This window comes from Bombyx mori, chromosome 23 (assembly GCF_030269925.1).
Source record: "Bombyx mori chromosome 23, ASM3026992v2".
In the NCBI taxonomy this organism is placed as follows: Eukaryota; Metazoa; Arthropoda; class Insecta; order Lepidoptera; family Bombycidae; genus Bombyx; species Bombyx mori.
In genome coordinates, this window is record NC_085129.1 from 7,358,146 (window position 1) to 7,378,023 (window position 19,878).

Genomic DNA, 19,878 nt, shown 5'->3' on the forward strand with positions numbered 1-19,878 from the left:
CTTACTTTTCCCTACCTTTTCAATGGTTGCCTGAGGGGCTATTTCAGCTATGCCCGGACGAGTAGGTGAGCTCACGGGCTCAACCTGAGAGAATTTGCAAACACTAGCCCTAGCAATAGCAGTGTTTCGCAGAGTCTACCACCGGATCGAAATCGCAACCCGCTGAGAAGATCCGGCGAGAAACTCAGTCGGCAAACAGCTTACATAGGCTCCATATTACGTACTGCAGGGTAACTCTCACTTGCGATGCTGGTGATACACTTTCCTGAACTCCGTGACCTGACTACTACGCTCGCGCAGTATAACATCAGTGATGTAACACCCTAAATGCATTATCCTGCCAATCTGCCACATACCGAACAATATTAACATGGTAAGTATTCAGTGTTTTATGTAAGCTGCTTTGTAATTTACACGTGTAACGCCAAGGAGCTATCTAGAGCACGTGCTTATGATAACTTCTACTGTCAGGTATGCGATATAGCCTTTGTTAAAAGTTGTTTGTGTTTAATCCAATCCATAATATAGTTTTGTTACACGAAACACGTCATATAATTAATTAATTTATTAGAAATATTAGTTTTTTTTATTGCTTACATGGGTGGACAAGCTCACAGCGCACTTGGTGTTAAGTGTTTACTGAGCCTATAGACATCTACAACGTAAATGCGCCACCCACCTTGAGATATAAGTTCTAAGATCTCAGTATAGTTACAACGGCTGCCCCACCCTTCAAACCGAAACGCATTACTGATTCACGGCAGAAATAAGCAGGGTGGTGGTACCTATCCGTGCGAACTCACAAGAGGTCCTACCACCAATAAGAGTCTTAAATTATGTACCGCAAACCGGAAAAAACAGAGTCCTACTCATCAAACCTTTTTTTTGCATATACTTTTAAAATCATTTTCATAAGAATTGAGTGACTAGGTTTTGGTGCTCTTGTATTATTTACATGATACATTGATATTACTGACTATAAGTCAAATGACAAATCTGACAATTAGTTAAAGAACACAAGTAACTCTAGCTATTTCTACTACTTAACTCATTCGTAGCAGTATTTTCTACTGAATAACCTTCTTTTCCCCAAAATTTTTCGGCCAAGCTTATGATTGCAATAATGGTGGTGACCATCCTAGCTATTTTTGATTAGAAGCATTTGTCATAGAACTTAGGATAGCAATGTTAAAATATTGTTGAGACCTCCTTGGATACACAGAAAATACTGTAGATGAAATTTATAGAATTGTACGTTAGGTCACTTATTGCGTATTGAGCGATCTTCTTTCACTGATACACACTTTTTATTTTGAATATATCTAATGATTGATCTTAAAATACTAAAGTAAATCTTCTGACATTATATCATTCATTCGAAATTAAATTAAAATCGTTATGACAATGCCGATTGTCTCTTTAAAAGACACTTACATATTCGAAAATCATAACGTAAACGTATTCAGGGTATTAATATTCTCGAATGTCCTCAAAGACATGAGCGTTCTAATCAATGATGGGAATACGAAAAATGAACCGAATTTTTAATTAAATGGCTCATTTAGCGGTACTCCGGTGGCTAGCGCGGCCGATTTGTAGAGTGGTACTTGTGAATAGGCGTCGGTGGTGTGAAGCATACGTTCGTAGTTGGTCACCTTGCAATAAGGTATGGTGGTCGCGTCTGGTGCAGGGCGAGAGTGGGCGACCTCATAAAGCGTGCGCGGGAGGCATTTCCTTTATTTGTTGGTTGTTCGCCCGGTGGTAGTGACGTGCGACAGCGGAGCATCATGCGTACGTTACTGGTGAGTAGCAGCGTCCCGCCCTTAACAAGAACATCATATTCATATACAAACAATATCAACGCAATTATTTGAAAAGCTTTCGTTATTTCTTTATTTGTTCGATTTAATCACAAGTCCTCTGAGTTTGGTTCATAGTGATTTACTAATTATTTTCGGCAAGCTTAGAAAAGTAAGAAAAGATTTTCTTTTCTCATGTACGTAAATGTGTAAGGCAACAAAAATGCGAGTTTAGAAAAAAAATTCTTACGTATGCAATGTATGTAATATGCATTAAAGAAAAGGTTGTGGTACCAAATTAAAACTCAGTGATTTCGTAACGACATAGTATCGTGAAAGTTAAATTGTAACGCAAATATACAAATCACTGTACTCAGTCACAACATTGAAGTGGACGGTCGCGTTTCAATGAATAATAATAGGTACATACAAGTAAAGCAATATCGATATCGAATTCAGGTCGACTTGACACGACGGACATTCAAAGTGTCGGTTTCGCATACCAACCTTGAAAGCTATCGAGCTGGTAGGTCACTTCAGAGCGCCCACAAATCTCTTGTTAACCTTAAAATATGTACTTTATGTTAAATAATTACCTATTTATTTTCACTCAAACTCGTAATATCACACATAGTTTATAAAAATGTTGGATGTGCATCTGACATTGCCGTTGTCTACGAGCGACGGTAATCACTTTAGGTCTGGTGGCCCCAGGACCATTTGCCTCCGTTGACTATTTAAAAATATAGATTTATTTGTTTGTGCACTCTGAACTCCATATCTAAACCTACTCAGACCTAATTTTCCATGTTTTCTTAAAATAAGCATAGGCTAACATAGCGTATGTATATTATGGACTAAATTGTGAAAAATATGGTACCAGTCCCAAATAAGCACACATGCTCGTTGCTAAAAAATCGTTTATATTATCAGCGCATATAAACCTAAAATATGAATTACGTAAATTAAGAGAGTACCGTAACGCGTTTTTTTATTACGTTATTATGATTATTAATACCGATCGGTTAGTGTCGAAAGAAATTAGAACTTGTCTTGTCTATCGTAATGTTTATTAGCATTCTCTACGAAAACTCCGCGGCAGTCGCACCTAAAATGAGGAATGATACGATAATTATCTCTGTGCTTCAAAAATAAAACGAGCAAGAACCCTCTAGAAAACCTTGATACAATTCTTTTGGAATTTCAAATCACGTGTCAAATTGCAACTTGTATAAGTGTTTACTATTCTATTTAAATATTAAAGGCCAGCACAATACCCTCATTATCTTGATTGCTTCAAAATTTGGGGGGATAGCTGACTACTACTTCATCCATTATGGAATCCTTTATGTCGTATCCTTAAGTATTATCTCTTCTCTTCATTCGCAAACACCGTCAATAGTCAGAGTATAAAAAAATATTATTTAGATCACATACACATTCTCATAAATATCTAAATGGAACACTTTTTTAAATTGAGCATGGTTATTTTGGTTTGGTTTGGTTTGTTAATATTGCATGCCTAATAATTAATTCAGAAATTAAATGGTTACCTTATTTTTGAAATCATTCTTTCACAAGCGAAAGTGAAAATTTTAATAAATGGTTTTTGAAAAATAGCCTGATAATTTTGTTAAAAATTCAAAATTTTAAAATTTACTAACTACTGCCGTAACGTTATTCTTGACAAAGTGTGAAAAACGTTCTTCACCAATATATGATCTATCCGCCTTCTATTCCAAAAGTGCAACAGAAATGTATTAAATAATTGATATTATTTGTCCGTCTGTTGCTCACAAAGGCTTTAGCGGAATTCCACGAAACCTTTTGTGTTTAAAACGCATTTTTAGAATTAGGTTAACTTGATTAGAATTAGGTGCAAGCTATTTCACACCTTACCTCCCTTTTATACGGAAGACGAAAAAACGACATTTTCTCTTAACCGAGTACACGCACTGTATTGTAATCATGAACTCAAATCTATATATTATATCACTAATTCGAGTCACGTCTCTTTGTAACTGATAAAGTATATATGAATTACGTTTGTTTATTGAAATTAGTTCCTCATATTTTCACATTTGTTGAAGCTTCTATGCTAGAAACTTTCCCTAAAGTGTCAACAACAACAACTGTCGATCAATTTCAAGTCGATCTGATTAACGACCCCTGAACATAGAACACGAACAAACAAATGAAACCCAACAAATTTAAACATTATAAGATAGAACGCTATTAAAAAATCACGAGACATGATTAATTAATAAAATAAACAATAGTTTAAAATAACTATGAAACACGCCTTTATAGAAATCCAACTAATAAAATAGAAAATAATTTTAATAAATTTGAATTAAAAATAGTGTAAAAAAACTGTCCGGGTTTCGGGAAAACAAAAAATCGCTAATACTGATTGATTATCGAAGTAAGGCTAACGGATCTAACTGTTTAAAATATTGAATTGTCATCGGTTCTTAATAAGTAAGCCAAATTTTGAGTTAATCCGAAGTTTTGAAGCGGGTTAAAATCATATTAAAAGATTCCGTTACATACTAACATAGCTATGAATCTTATAAAAGCATATTAAAAACGTAACACTAGACACGTACAAAAATGCACACTCAGACCTCGACTACCACACCTAATAAAACACAGAAACCAGTCCCATAATTTACCAGTAAGGAAACACATAGTATTTCATATCATAATCATTCTCCTGCCCTTCTCACAGTCAACCTCATTTTCATTTCCTCTCATCACATGTCCATACCATCCCGAACGCGCACTTCTCAGCTTCTCTGTCACAGGTGCCACTTTCAGACTTCCTTTAACATATTCATTCCATGTATTCTATACATTCTCGTTACTCCACACATCCATCGCAACATTCGCATCTCTGCTGTATGCAATCGCCTTAATATTTATCTATATATTAATACGCGAAGCAAACTTTGTACCCCTTTTTACGAAAATTGCGCGGACGGAGGAGTATGAAATTTCCCACACTTATAGAGAACATAGAGAATGAGTGCACAATGCTAATATTTTTTTTTAAATTATGCATTAAAAATACATTAAGTCAATAAAGAAAACATTACAAATACTACCATGTATTTGACACACACACATATGTATATATACTCTTTGTTTATTGTCAAACTTTAGTTTGTCAAAAACTGTGGTCAAATTGAAAATAGGTTAATATTGTTTATCTTTAATATTATTTGTCTATAGTGTAGGCTTGGTGAAATCTGTGATTATAGAAGTTTAATAGTCTTTGACAATATAACCATAATAATGTTCAAACTTATTATTTTAATTAATTATAGTCGAATTTCGACTACTGCGGGACCACTAGTATTTATAAATATATCGACTAGCCGTACAGAAATACGACGAACGAGAAATCACATGTAGAGATCTTTTGAACAATAACATAATACGTATGTTGAGACAACTATAATTACGAGAAACAAATCACTTTTCACTTAACACAGCTTTCTCTCAAGCATTGCTTAGTTTAATGCGTTTTACTTCAATGTGAAAACCGAATGAAAAAAAAAGTTAACAGATCCACGTTCGGAAAGGTGCGTACTATTCTACTCCAAAGCAATCTGATATCTGTATTGGGAAGATAAAATGAGCGTTGTTATTGTTGCTGTCGATGACATACAAGCCAACAGCTATAGTATAGTATAGTTGGTATAGCCAAACCGTTATCTACAGCTACTCTTAACTACATAGTAGTCTTTCCGAATTGCAATCGAGGAAAGATATATCTCCAATGCAATCGATACTTCAGTCTTATATCCTAATATGGTTAGTGGTATTCATTTTATGGTGCCTATGTATTTTTGTAATCTCTTAACTCGTAAACTTATCTATTTGAAAATCCTAAAAAAACTCGACAATAAATCCACTGAAATGACTTTCGTCTAAAATTCAATATAACCTCATTTTATAATTAGTAGTTATTTATATGTTAATTTCTGGTGATACCGCGTATAAATTATTATTTAACCAAACAATATTATTTGGTCTCGAATTCTTCATGATTTAATTGAATCTCTCACACTGCTGGCTGCTAATTATTATTTTCAATATAAATAGTTGGACACTGTTTTTTTTATTGCCCTTGCATGCAGACTAGCATACGGCCCACCTGATGGTGAGTGGCTACCATCGCCCATAGACGTCAGCAATGCTAGGAGCAGAGCCAAGCCGCTACCTACCGAAAAATTGCTTTTAACAAAAATCACCTATATTCTTTTAGTTTTATTCGACTTCAGGTTATTGGTGATTTAATCATCGGAATTTAGCTTTATATGTTCATGTAATAGGAGTGCATCAGTACACGGTTTTATAATGCGCGACTGTTATGTAGCTTCTGTTTATTTTAACAACATGCGATCGCAATTAGACAATTTAACATTATGTAACGCCAATTTAGGAACAACGAAAAATATAATTTAAAAAAATACCTTTAAAGTGTGCCTAATTAAAATTATTTTTTGGTAGTAATCGTTTTTATCCGGGCTACCCCGGACGGGATATTAGGTTAAGACAATAAAATGATTGCGCTCAAATCAATGAAAATTACGTAGATATATAGAGCGCTAAAGTCAATCTTTTTTTTTAAACGTCTTGAACAAAAGACATCAACGCGCACCGCTATTTACAATTTTTATACAATAAAAGATAAAAATATATTTTATTATTTTATTTGCCGACACATCAGATTTTGGGAGTATATGCATGTGAGTACTACGAAAAATTTTTACTAGCTCGAAGCGTTCTTGCGTTTCGGTTTGTATGATTCGGTGAATAATACTACATAAAATCTAATCTTAAACTGTACTGTAATAATTGAGACTTAAAACTCATGTGTAAAGATGGGCAGCGGTATTAGCGTGGTTGATGTTTAGGGGCTCCGGGGACCACTTAATAGCAGGTGGGCCGTGAGATTCTCCACCCATCTTAGCAATAAATAAAAATCTACAGTAAGTACCTTTAGTAAAACAAAACAAGTCACAGTCACCATGTATGTAAGTTCATTATTTGTTTACATAATCAAGGAACGATGTTATCTGGTCTCTGAATGTATTTTTTGTAAGTGTAATGTGATTTATTCCACGTTTCAAAATTACTTTACCAACATTGCTTTGTTATGTGCAATTTTGCTATAATGCGTATGAATTGCGTGAAATTCTAACTTCATTCTAATTAGTCATATTAATTATTTAATTTGTATAGTTTCAGTATCATGTTTGTTAGTTGTTCGTGTATTATAAGAATTACGCGAAATTTTATTGTTTGAGTGGAAAAACGAGTTTACCGTATACCTACCTGATGACGTCTTCAAGTCTGTTAAAATGACGTTCAAAGATTCCATTACATACAAACAAATACACATAAATAAAGACTGCAACCGCTCACACCTATATTGAGTATTAAAACTGAAAGACTTCACAAATCCTTACAAATGCAAATAAATAAGTAGTCATCTGATAGTGACCATAAGTGATAAACATCGCTTATGGTCATCAGAAATGCCGGGAGCACAACCCGGATAGTTCCCGAGCGACCTAGGTCGCAAGAACGGTCTTATCGACGAACTATGTGAACTAGTTCGTCAACGATCTCACTCTTTGATTCCATTACAAAAAGTGTACTTTTGTAGCGGCCGCTGCATCACGGTGGTACATCAGGTGATACTACATACAAATATACACAGTTATACAGATAACTCCCTCTGAGTCACCTGGAAGTAAAATCGTAAAAGTATTTTATTTTTATTTATTTATTACACTAAACGACTCGATCGACGATCGGCGACGACCACATCAATTCTCGGAAACGAAACAAAATTTCAAATAAAATATTATAGTTAAAGATCGTCTTTTTTGTCTAGTTTACATCTTTCATATTAAAATTTTTACTTTCTAAACCGAATTAATTGCTTTGTTTTGCATTGAAACAATCGATTGTCGATGATATAAATAAAAATATTCAATTTTAAAAATGGTGATTAGAATATCCAAAGCGCTGGGCGCATTCCAAGACACGCGTCTTTAAATGATATGATAAGAAGGGCGCTCACTACAGTCAATGTTCCGGCTGTCTTGGAACCCATCGGAATTTTGAGGTCAGATGGGAAAAGGCCCGATGGAGTCACGCTGATTCCATGGTCAGTTGGTAGGTGCCTGGTATGGGATGCTACTTGTGTGGATACTGTGGCTCCCTGTCATTTGGATGGTACTTCGTCCCGCCCCGGTTCAGCTGCAGCTTCAGCAGAAATTACAAAAAAGCGGAAGTATTCGGGTTTGGGGTCTTCTTATTCTTTTTTGCCTTTCGCGGTTGAGACGATGGGCCCTTGGGGCCCTGAAGCAAAAATTTTTTTAACAGAAATCTCCAAACGCTTGAAGGAGGTTACACATGATGCTAAGGCTGGCTGGTACTTTGCACAGAGAGTGAGTCTGGCTGTCCAACGAGGCAACGTAGCCAGTATCTTGGGGACTGTGCCTCCTTCAAGCGCGTTGGAAGATCTGTTCTACTGTGTGGGTTGAGTTATGTTAAATTGTTTTGATTTGACTTTTTGTTAATAAAAAATAATATTGAAAGAATATCCAATTGAAATTGGAATATGGAAATTCTATCACATCATAACTTACTATCGGTCAATTTCTCCCTGACTTCTATGACTCATTTTCTTGTTAATACAAAAAAATAGTGATCTTGAGAAGGGTATAGGATGCGAATTCAATCAGAAAATACGAACGTGAGCGATTTTTTATTTACTTACAAAATTGTAGCGTTAATTTTAGTTATGAAACAATTTCAATCAAACAAATCGTCAAGTGATAATGAACTCAATCATTAAATTTTGATTAATGATCCTGATGCATCACTGACAATCAAATCAACTAAGCTATTGTGTGTACACTAACGTACAGATATACATTGAGGTTAAAATATTATATAGAGGTCGTAACATGTCTAAGTATGTAAAATTGTTTTCAATTGACCCCGAGAGCTTTTATACACAAATCCATTATTTTTATATGACACACAAATATTATTAACATAATGATTTGAGATAATCAGTTCGTATATTCGATGCGTCAGAACAATTCGCATGCAAACCTGCTTTATTTCATTGTGCATTAAACAAGGTAATGCTAAGGTTCATGGGTACATTACCTATCCATTATTGTATAAATGCCATTTCATTTTTAAAACATTACTAAGAGTCAGAGGTCCATATTCGAGTGTTCAAATTACGATGTCGAATTATGAAACTGTAGGTACTTTAATGTAGTTCACAGTTTTATAACTCTCCACCTAACTTCAATTCACTATAGGAATGTGTTGGATTTTCTAACAAACATAGCTATTCAAAGGAGTTCTCATATGTAATAAAGTGACTATTACTATGGATAGTAGTGAAATAAAAGTATTTATCTATGTAAATTCCCCTGACCATGTTCTAGTACTTTTATTGAATGACTTATATATAAATTCTGTCATATACGATTGCTACTCAAGCAATTTGTATGTCGCTCGCGTCACCTTGACTGGCGGAAGCGCGACCGGTGTCCTTACCACTTTCAGATCGCTCCCGCCTTAAACTAGTCTAATGGTCGTGATGAATTAATTGCTGTCGTTATGACATACTAATAAATGACTTAAAATTTAGTTGTTGTTTTTTTATGTTGATATTTTGGAGCGTGTATTATATGGACTGATTGTAGTTTTTTTTTAATGTTTATAGCATTATTTTATTATTCATATTGTATGCAATACATAAATGTGATAGTTACGAGGAGTGAGTGACCTTCCGCTTCATAACGTACGATTAATTGCTTACAAACGATTCCGATTCTCTCGACGCACGCCAAGAAGCCTAGTCAACGAGAGTAGATAAAACAAAAGGTCTTGATCATTGCAAAACGTACATTGATTTCTGAAGCCGGTGGGCGGATACATACCACTTGCATGGCCATTGTCGTAATCTATAACTCGACGCAATAACTTGCTGCCTCAATAAACCGAAGTACCTTGTAGCTCGAGATATTTCCTAATAAACTTCATACCAGTTCTACAAAAAAACTGCGAGTTCGTTTTATTATAAAAATAATATAAAGCGTAACCTACAATAGTCACAAGTCAGAAACAGCTTTACGTTCTGAGCTTCAACTGCGAAATATGAATTGCTGATTACAATCTAAAATGTTTCAAGTCTATTTACTCTAAGCCATAACGTAGATACTGTTAATTATAGAAGTGTTACTATTTATCCGAAGGGTAGTTGAGCCCACTGCTAATATGTATATTATAAAAACCAAGATCTTTTGAGGTGCACGTGAGGTGCCTATTGTATTTGATTAGGTACATCTCTGTAGAAATATACATGGTGATAACAGTCCATGCACTCTAAACAGGCCACACAATCCTTATGTTACCTAATTAATCTTAGCCACCTTTATTCCTATTAAGGGTTACGTAACAAATCGAATTGTTAATTGATCGTACAATTATATCGTGTGTGATGTAATTAAATAATACTTGAAAACATGCTAATTACAATTATGCACATTAATTTTTTTAATTAAATCCACCGCAGGGTTTCTATCGTCAGGTAATCGTTTATCCGGTTATCAATTATGTATAAACTAAGTAACTTCTTGATTCACCAACTCTGAAACTATTGTGAAATTGACGCAATACGCACTTATTAAATCGTTGGTAGTTGTTAAAATTAAGAATTATTTGCGATCATCGAGATTAAATCAACAAATGTATTTATTTTACAAGACAAACAAGACTACTTTCACTCCTGTCCAGGTGCTATCTAAAGAGATTTTAACCTTTTTTCGTTCAATATGGGTAGACTACCCAACGTTCATCTTGTTCGTCGTATGATTGAAGTATCGCATGTAATTGTACAACGGCTTTGCTGGGCTTCAAATCAAAGCCGTCGTCAAAAACATCCGGCTACCCGTTAACCTTCAAACACTAAATTAGATGTAATAACGCACATAACTAGGTTTTTTTACAATAATCTTGAATATACAGACGCATGTCCTTCACAATATACAGTAAACAGTATTTAGGTACATATAAATTATAATTTCACTCAGTCCACAATCAACATAGCCTTAGCCTACATAAGTCTTTATTCAATAGAAAAGTCGTCCTCACAAATTACGCACAAGTTCTCCGTGAACTCGTCGTAATACAATCTCAGACATTTGAATATATAACAATGGAACGAAAAGGCGCGCCATGAATTCGTCTCACCGGATAAATCTGTCAGGTGTAAGCATCGTGCAAGGTCCACGATAGAAAGTATGCCATTGCTTTATACACTTTACACGACTTAATTCTTGTAGAGATTTTGATTTTTCAGAATTTTAATCGTTATTTAGCTTAAGTTTTAATAATGTTTAAGTATTAATAACCCCTGTTTCTTTGAATAATTATGGTAATCTTCTATCTCTAAATATGATTACTACCAATAACTATGACAATAATCGGGTTACTTTTGTTTATACAAATCTTGACCGAATGCGATTGACCGTTAGAATCAAAATCTTTACTTAACGTGATTGCAGTTCTAGGTATAGTCGACAATTTTTCGTTTCTCATGTTTCGGGTACGCATATCTTTTCTTTTTCTCGCCCTCATCCCCCATTATGTGAGGTAGGCGCAGTATGATAAGGCATGAGTTTTATGTCTGATCACTGACCTCAAATCCACCCTTCTTGGATTATTCATATATACATATACCTAGCTATTACAACGTGCCAAGAGGAAGTTTTCTATTTCTTGTTATTTCTTTTACTTCATCCGTTTTTGGTTCTAAGTTTGGTATTTTATTACTAAAAAATTTATGTCCAGTCGTATTGCGTAAAAGTATTAAAATGAACGCCTTAAGTGTGTCACACATTACACGATAACTTAAACCTAAAATTTCTATAATTAAAACTCTTTTTTTCTATTTTCAGATTTCTATGCTGTTTGCTTTAACAGCTTATGCGCAAAATGACTCTCCTATTCCTCCGAGACTACAAATACCAGGAGCCATTCCAGTCGGAGGACCAGTCAGGCAAGGCGGCTTCAGGCAAGGAAGGATAGCACCGGTGCCTGGTTCAATTCCTAGAGTAAGAAGACCAGGATTTGCCAGACCGTCTTTTAAATCCGTGGATGCCTCACCTCGTCCAAATCTTCAGTCACTTGATGAACCTGCGAAACCTGTTACTGAAGAACCAGAAGATGAATACGAAATTAACACTCCTACAGCTTTTTCGTCCAGCGGCTACTCTACACCCGAACCTCAAAATGACTTCTACGACATCACCACCACTTCTCAGCCAAAACCACCCATAATCTTTAACCCGTTCCCACAATCTTCTCCTAGCCCGGTCAAGCTAGATCCCATCCGTCCCACGCAATACAGACCGTCTTCACCCACACCTTTCAACCCTATCAGAAACGAACCAATTAACAAACCTCAACCTGCCAGAATTCAACCACTTTCCAATAGACCTCAACGACCTATATTCAGGCCTGAAACTAAGCCTTTTGTAGAAGAGGAAGAAGAAATCCAGCCCGTTAGACAGTACACAAGACCTCAGGAGCCAATCCGCGCCCCCGTCAGAAACACACAACAGAAGTACAGCCCAACTAATACAAGAGAAAAGAAACCAGTCGCTCAAATTATTCGTAAATACAGAGATGAAAACGAGGATGGAAGCATTACATGGGGCTTCGAAAACGACGACGGTTCTTTTAAGGAAGAAACCATTGGAATAGACTGTATTACCCGCGGTAAATACGGTTATGTCGACCCTGATGGTCTTAAACGCGAATACAATTACGAAACTGGTATCCTATGCGACAAGAACAAGGAAGAAAAAGATCAGAAGGGTTTTATAGACTACCAAGAAAATAAGGCTGTCCTACCCAATGGTATCACAATAGATCTCTCTGCCATGGGTAAGAAAACCAAGAGACCATTCAGGTCACCCGTCAATCATTAGATTTAGGTATTGTATATTTATTTTAGGGACTATTTTTATAGTAGGTACATTTTAATTGTCATTAAATTGTGTCGACATTAACTCAATTTGTTGTTTATAAACAAGGAATCTGTTAAGGTTTATAAACCAACAAATTAGGTGCAATCAAAATAAAATTATTAAAGTGATAATTTGTTTTATTCATGGATTATTATATTCAGCAAAAAGAAATAAAGGAAATTGTTTCTGAACTTGAGTACATGCATGTTTTTTATTTAAAAAAATTGTGCTGCATGTACTACATGCTAATTAAAATGTGAGAAAAAGCTTTCATCATACATACCTGACGTCAGATGGAGGGGTGAAATGCCATTTGTTTTTAAAAAAAACTTCAGCTAATTGATTGGGGTCAACTTAATTAAAGTTCCATGATAAATGTCGCGTATTAAACGAAATCTCGCTTATATCAGATAGCCTTTCACCGCTCGATATGATAGTTGAACTTTTGTAGTGGGGAAAAAACTAAATCTTTTAAAAATGTTCACCACAGCGATGCTCTGGTTCTATATTTATGAAGGTTCTTGCGGGCGCGAGTATCGCCAACAGGTGATCAAAAAGAAGGGCAGGCCGAGGCTAGGTAATGAGAAGTAGACGTACCTAACAGCCCGTCGCTGGCTTCTTGCAGGCTGCAGAATCCAAGAAACGTGACTGGTGGCCGACGCGTATTGGCGGCGCTCGGCCTAACGGCTTGACAGCTCTCCTCTAATTTATTTGTGTTCGCTAAGCCGGTGTAACACTCGGACAATGACGAGGATGATCGCCCGTAGCAGTTCATAAGAGAAAAGTACATAGTGAAATTCCAAAAAAATAATAAGATGAAAATACGGCGGGTCCGTGCACAATGCGCGCAGTGCGGTCGGCGAGTCTTTTTTTTCTTTGTCTTTTTTTTTATAACTGGCCATGCAATAGGTTTTATGTCTACAACAAAAAAATAATTAATATATATACCTTCTAAATTTTATTAATATACCAGGTCAGCTGTGAGAATAATTGCCTATTGATAAAAAAAAATCCATAACTCAGGAAGGAAATTATAAGTGTTAAAACAGTATTTGAAGTAGACCTTTGGTTTTTTTGGACCTGATATTATAAATTTGTTTTTGTAATTACAAACACAAAGGGGAATGCCCATTTCAGGCCCAAGGTGGACAATAGATTAGAGAAAAAATACTTAGTGCATTAATTTTGTCATAAATAAATATGCATTTAATTTCTTCCAAATGAGCGCCACTGCAGTTTACATTAAATAATTTAAAAAAAGTAACTCTATTGAAAAAACAAGTTTTTGATTTTTGCGGGAAAAATATTGCCAGTTTGAAACCTTTTACGTATTAAGTAAACATTTTAAGTGCATAAAAAAAAATATAAATAAAACATTTTAAGTATTAACATTAATCAATGGATTTTAATCGATTATAAGCACATAAAATAACATCAAAGACATACCCATTAGACTTCAACTTGTAACCTTAAATACTTGAGACCTTATAACTTATATTTCAAGGTGGCGCATTTACATTGTAGATGTCTGTGGACTCCAGTAACCACTTAACACCAGGTTGGCTGTGAGCTCGTCCACCCATCTAAGCAGAAAAAAAACCCACCTTGAGATATAAGTTTGCACCTACCACTATTCACTCTGCACTACCTTTGGTTGACTGGTAGAGAATGCCTTAGGCATTAAGTCCGCCAATGTAAATTTTATATGAAGTGTAATAAATAAAAATAAATAAATAAATAAGTTCTAAAGTCTCAAGTATAGTTACAACGGCTGCCTTCAAACCAAAACGCATTACTGATTCACGGCAGAAATAGGCAGGGTGGTGGTACCTACCCGCGCGGACTCACAAGAGGTCCTACCACCAGTAATTACGCAAATTATAATTTTGCGGGTTTGATTTTTATTACACCATGTTATTCCTTCACCATGGATGTCAATCGTGAACATTTGTTAAGTATGTATTTCATTAGAAAAATTGGTACGCGCCTGAGATTCGAACACCGGTGCATCGCTCAACAAGAATGCACCGGACGTCTTATCCGTTAGGTCACGACGACTTCAAAATAATTAAAATAAAAACCTGACTGACTGACACTTCGCTTGCTGCTTGTGCTCACAACGGAAAAATGGTGCGTAAAATGGATGCGTTTTGATTTTTCCTCGATTTATTTTACTGACTTTGTTTTATGGATTTTATCCTCCCTTCAACGACGACTTTGGCTCAGGAGTTAAAGATCACAGCTACATTCGATTATGGATACCGATCAATAATGTTTCATACTACGACTAAGACATAGTGTGAATTGTGGTTTTAAACTGAACGAGACTCATAACCGTGGATATGCCCTCCTGCGCTATTTTTAGATGATTTATTAATTGTGTATGAAGATGAAGAAAACATAGATATTTAGAAAAACATGTGTTTTTTATACCCTAATAACTACAATTGGATAAAATTACATTAGGAACATCTCCCTTATCATAATTAATAAATTAAACATTAATAAAAGAAAAGTTCTTGAAGTAACTCATAATCCAACACTTATTTATATAGAAAATAAACCTCAAAACGATTTTTTTATTTTATTTTATTTTTATAATAGTGGTGTCAATTTCAATATATTTTTTAGATATCCAATATATTTAAGAAACAGTCCATTTTTATAGTAATATTTGATGTCCATCTTGGGCCCAGAACACTATGGAGAGTGGGTGTTCCCCTTTATAATAGTAATTTAATGAAATCCAACTTCACCCTTTAAATCAAGTGAAAGAACACAGTTGATACACATTCTTTTATTAAACTTAATTATCAGTACTGACGATTATTAATATATGGTTGTGGACGCCTCATTGGTGGTGGCATTCTGTTTGGGGGTGTTATTGAGATGTCTAGATAGTTCCCAATTTGAAATTTCAGTTGTGAAAGTGTCTTGTTATCATCGCCTCCTCTCTGTCCGGAACATGTAACTCCTATTTCCCTCATACGATATGTAGGGGAACGCATATCAGGATACACAATGGCAAAATCAAAGTATGTGCCTTTCCGTCTCGTCTCAGGATTAACTTCTTTTACAAGTCCTGTAAGTTCTCGCAGTGTAGCATCCATCCATGTATATATTTGTAATTCATTCTGAGGTACGTTTCCTCTAACATAGTCTCCAGGAGAATTATGTCGGCCAGTTGAACAAAACACACGGAGCAATAGAGGACAGGTCTGAAACATTTTAGGTTAAATTTATATCTCTATATAATCAGGAAAAAGCATAACAAATTTCCTCCTCTGTCAATTCAATTATTGTGTTTTATTTATAATCCTAATGAACGAGCTTTAGTGTTATCGAAAACAAATAGATTGTTACTTTATATCTCACATTTACAAGAAAAAATGTCAATTACGAAACAAAAAAGAACAGAGTGCTTTAGTAGACACAACGGATTTGAATGTTCTGTTGATTATTATGGTCAAATTAAAATCAGTTGGCGAACATTAATTTAAAGTAAATGCTGTTTATAGTAAAAAATAATCAATTATATTGTTTAACAAAGTACCTTTTCTCTGTCCACCGGTTTTTCTGTCGGTTTAATTTCTTCAACTACCATTGATTCTAATCCCGCCATTTTCATAATATTTGGAGAATTGTGGTCCTACTTAATTTTTCCAACTTAAGTAATTATTTAAATTATGCGAGTCTTTAAATACATGTACCGGTAAAATGGGGCGATTAGGGATTGAGAGGCGAATCGGGAAAAAACTGGGAAAATCTTTCGACGCTCAATATAAGTTTTATATTCGTTGCAAAATCTTCCATTTTTTGTAGTTTAATAGTAGAATGTTGAAAGTTCACAAAACAACTCTGAATATGCATGATAATAGCTGCTAACTTATAAAAAATCGCGTTTCAAATTAACTTCCTGTGGTGGTAATTATTTTAGTGCTAGAAACTTTGCTCTCTTTTATTTATTTGATAATAATAGAAAACGACTATGATTTATAAACGTTATTTAGTGTTTGAACCAGCATATATATTAAAGGTAAGTCTCAGTTGTTATTGGTTTTAATGTATTTGATTAAATAAAAATACATGTAAAAATCTGTTGTTTTGGGGATATTGGGGACGGCTTAGGTACAAATAACAACGAAAAAGGGGTCAATTGGGATGAGAATACGTGAAATGGAAACGAACTAAGTATAAATAGGTACAGGTTTGTAGGGTTGTCTATGTAGTTATAACAATATTTTTTAAATTTGTTGGTAAAAATCTGGTTTATTCGAAGCGAAATTGGGAATAAGTCTTTATTTGAAATAGATAAGCAATTTAATATAAGTAAGTCAATTTTGGAGAGACATGTAACAAGATCAATGAAATCTCAAGGTGGACAAAAATGTCTAAGTAATACATAATAAAATATTTAATATTTGTTCAGAGTGGGGGTATTCATCTGATTAATCCATGGAATAACCGACACACCTAATCTCTTAACCCAGATAGAAATATCAGCACTGTCGATTGCACCTATAATTGAGGTGATGTCTGCCATGTACTTTTGTCAGTTTTTCAATTTTTTTTATTGATGATCACTTTGTTGGTGCAACTAAATAAATAAATAAATTAAAACTATATATAAAAATAAAAGTAGTGCCAACCCTAGCAAATTTCTCATTTCGTCCCAATTAACCGCAATTTTCGGGTAAATAGGGATTACACCTATTTTTGCATTTTTTGCTTAAACTGGAATGCTAGTTCCATAATTTTAAATTAGACAACAAAGATGCCCCCAAGACTCAATCATTTTGATCCTGATATAGCATTATATACATCAACAACTACCTTAAAATTGATCATAAAGTTGGAATTTGTCCCTAATCGCCCCATTTTACGGTACCTTTAAACAATTTCTGATGATAAATGATTTTTTTTTTGAAGGGCTTTTATGACCTGGTAACTAAGACCTTTAGGTCAAGTATTATTTTAATTTTAATGATACGTAACTTTTTTAAATGAAAATGATATTATGAAATAAAATGAAGTTGATTATAATGAAACCTAAAGTGAAATGAAAACGAAATGAAATGACATGAGATGAGATGATATGGGATGAAGCATAATCTCAGTAAAATGGTGGTCATTTACTGAGACTTTTTCAGTGGACTTTTTGGAAGATCCCGAGAAGTTACGTTCAGTGGCTTTGTTTTATTTTCCCAAATTTGTGCACTTTCACAGATACTAAACAGTTAATAAACCACCGCTATTACACATTTAAATCTGAAGAAACACTAACTAGACAAAATAAAACAAATCACACAACTTCACTCCTCGCGTTCCCGCCAAAAGTCCATTATAAATGAATTGGTTGACTTAGCCATAGATAATACACATAATTTAAGGTCTTATATTATTTGTATTATCTATAGCTAAGCCATTATACCTACTCGAAGCGGACTCGAGAAGCGAACTTCTTGGGATGCATTATTGCTAGCATCGAGTTTGTTCAATCCAAAATTAAATATCAAACTTATGATAGCAAATTTTATAAACATGACCGAGAGAACAATTAATGTTATATTGAGATATAAATTTCATTACCATTATTTAAATGACATGTTTGACCTAAAGGTTGGAAGTACCAGGTCATAAAAACCAAAAAATTTAATAAAAATAAACGACATGTTGTTATAACTAGAAATTTATGACCATGAAGACTAAGGCCATATGTTCGAAGTCGTCGTGATTTAAAGGATAAGACGCCCGTCGTGGATCGAACGATGTGACTAATCGACTATCTCATTGTCAGTATTCAAATCTTGCAGAGAGGTTGCATTTTCTAATTAAATATGTACGTAATATATTATGTAAAGTTCACGAATACTTCCAACTACTCAGAAAATATTTCCATATCAGCTATTACTTTATAATGAGTATCGATGATTTTTTTCTTTTTGATACAAAAAACCATTTCGAGGAATAGGTTGCTGTTAATGAATATATTATAATATGAGCCAAAAGAAATAAAGTTGATTTATTAAAGATTGTAATCATTTGAGGTGAAACTAACTGAAACGACATGAGATGAGAGATGAAAGATTATGAACACAACCAAATGTTACTAAAAAAGGTTCAGTTTTTTTTTTCCTACTTATGCTGATAGCCTTGAGTGAGAGCCTATTTCAGCTTCGCCCTAACGTGTAGGTGAGCTCAGGGGGCTCAAATCGGAGTGTTGCTAACACTGGCCCTAGCAAGAGCAGTGTTTCGCAGAACCTACTACCGCATCGGAAGCGCGACCTACTGAGCAGATCCGACGAGAAACTCAGTGGGCTGTGTCTGTGGGTTAATTCGCTCGTCGAGCCCTTTGTCGCAGGGGACGGGTTCGACGAGGACGATGACCGATGCTTGTGGTACCATTCAGTCTACAAGATCGGGTATGTAATTTCCAGCGGCCACGACAAGAGGGTTCCCGTGTCATGCAGCCTTCTCAAAGTGGCGCAATGATGCCGACTCTAGATATTTACTGACTAAGTCGAGCTCCAGGTCATAATGGAGATCCACGTTCCTTACCATGGTGCTCCGACGGCTATCCTGCAAAACGGGATTGAATAACCTGAAGGGATTTGAAGTTGGTGCGGGCCGCGTGAGCGAACACTACACTTGCATACGTCATGGCGGGGCATATGCAAGTTTTGTAGAGAGATTCAGTAAAATGGTGGTTATATACTATGACTTTTTGGACTTGTTTCATTTTTCATACTTGTGCACTTTCACAGATACTAAGCTACCTTTTATTCTAAAAAGGATGTCATTGTCCTCATAAACTACACTGACATTGTTTCACAGCCACGTGGACGAAACCGCGGCTAACGGCTAGTAATTTCTATCACTATTTTATTAATTGTATAGCTAATGTTTCCGTTACTGAAGTACAATATCTCTGATAACATGTTTCGATTATTGTACACCGCATTAATAAATAAGTCATAAAAGTGTTCAAAACTACCTAT

At 35.0% G+C, this 19,878-nt stretch overlaps 2 protein-coding genes across 2 annotated transcripts; one reads left to right on the forward strand and one right to left on the reverse strand.

Moving 5' to 3' along the window:
* The first annotated feature begins 1,440 nt into the window (after positions 1-1,440).
* On the forward strand, positions 1,441-13,008 carry LOC101740121 (uncharacterized). The gene is made up of 2 exons (XM_004921693.5): positions 1,441-1,802; positions 11,807-13,008. The coding sequence occupies exons 1-2, from the start codon at positions 1,788-1,790 to the stop codon at positions 12,839-12,841; spliced, it is 1,050 nt and encodes a 349-aa protein (XP_004921750.1). The 5' UTR covers positions 1,441-1,787; the 3' UTR covers positions 12,842-13,008.
* A 2,654-nt stretch (positions 13,009-15,662) lies between these two features.
* LOC101739989 (histone deacetylase complex subunit SAP18) lies at positions 15,663-16,756 on the reverse strand. The gene is made up of 2 exons (XM_004921692.4): positions 16,434-16,756; positions 15,663-16,098 (listed from the first exon to the last, which is right to left on the reverse strand). Exons 1-2 carry the CDS (start codon positions 16,506-16,508, stop codon positions 15,694-15,696), a joined length of 480 nt encoding a protein of 159 aa, XP_004921749.1. The 5' UTR covers positions 16,509-16,756; the 3' UTR covers positions 15,663-15,693.
* Between the last annotated feature and the right edge of the window lie 3,122 nt (positions 16,757-19,878).

Bases quoted from the DNA above. Each gene is read 5' to 3' on its own strand.
- LOC101739989 (XM_004921692.4), bottom strand. From the start codon at position 16,508: ATGAAAATGGCGGGATTAGAATCAATGGTAGTTGAAGAAATTAAACCG. The intron at 16,099-16,433 runs GTACTTTGTTAA...AAAATGTTTCAG, and splicing joins AACCGGTGGACAGAGAAAAG to ACCTGTCCTCTATTGCTCCG.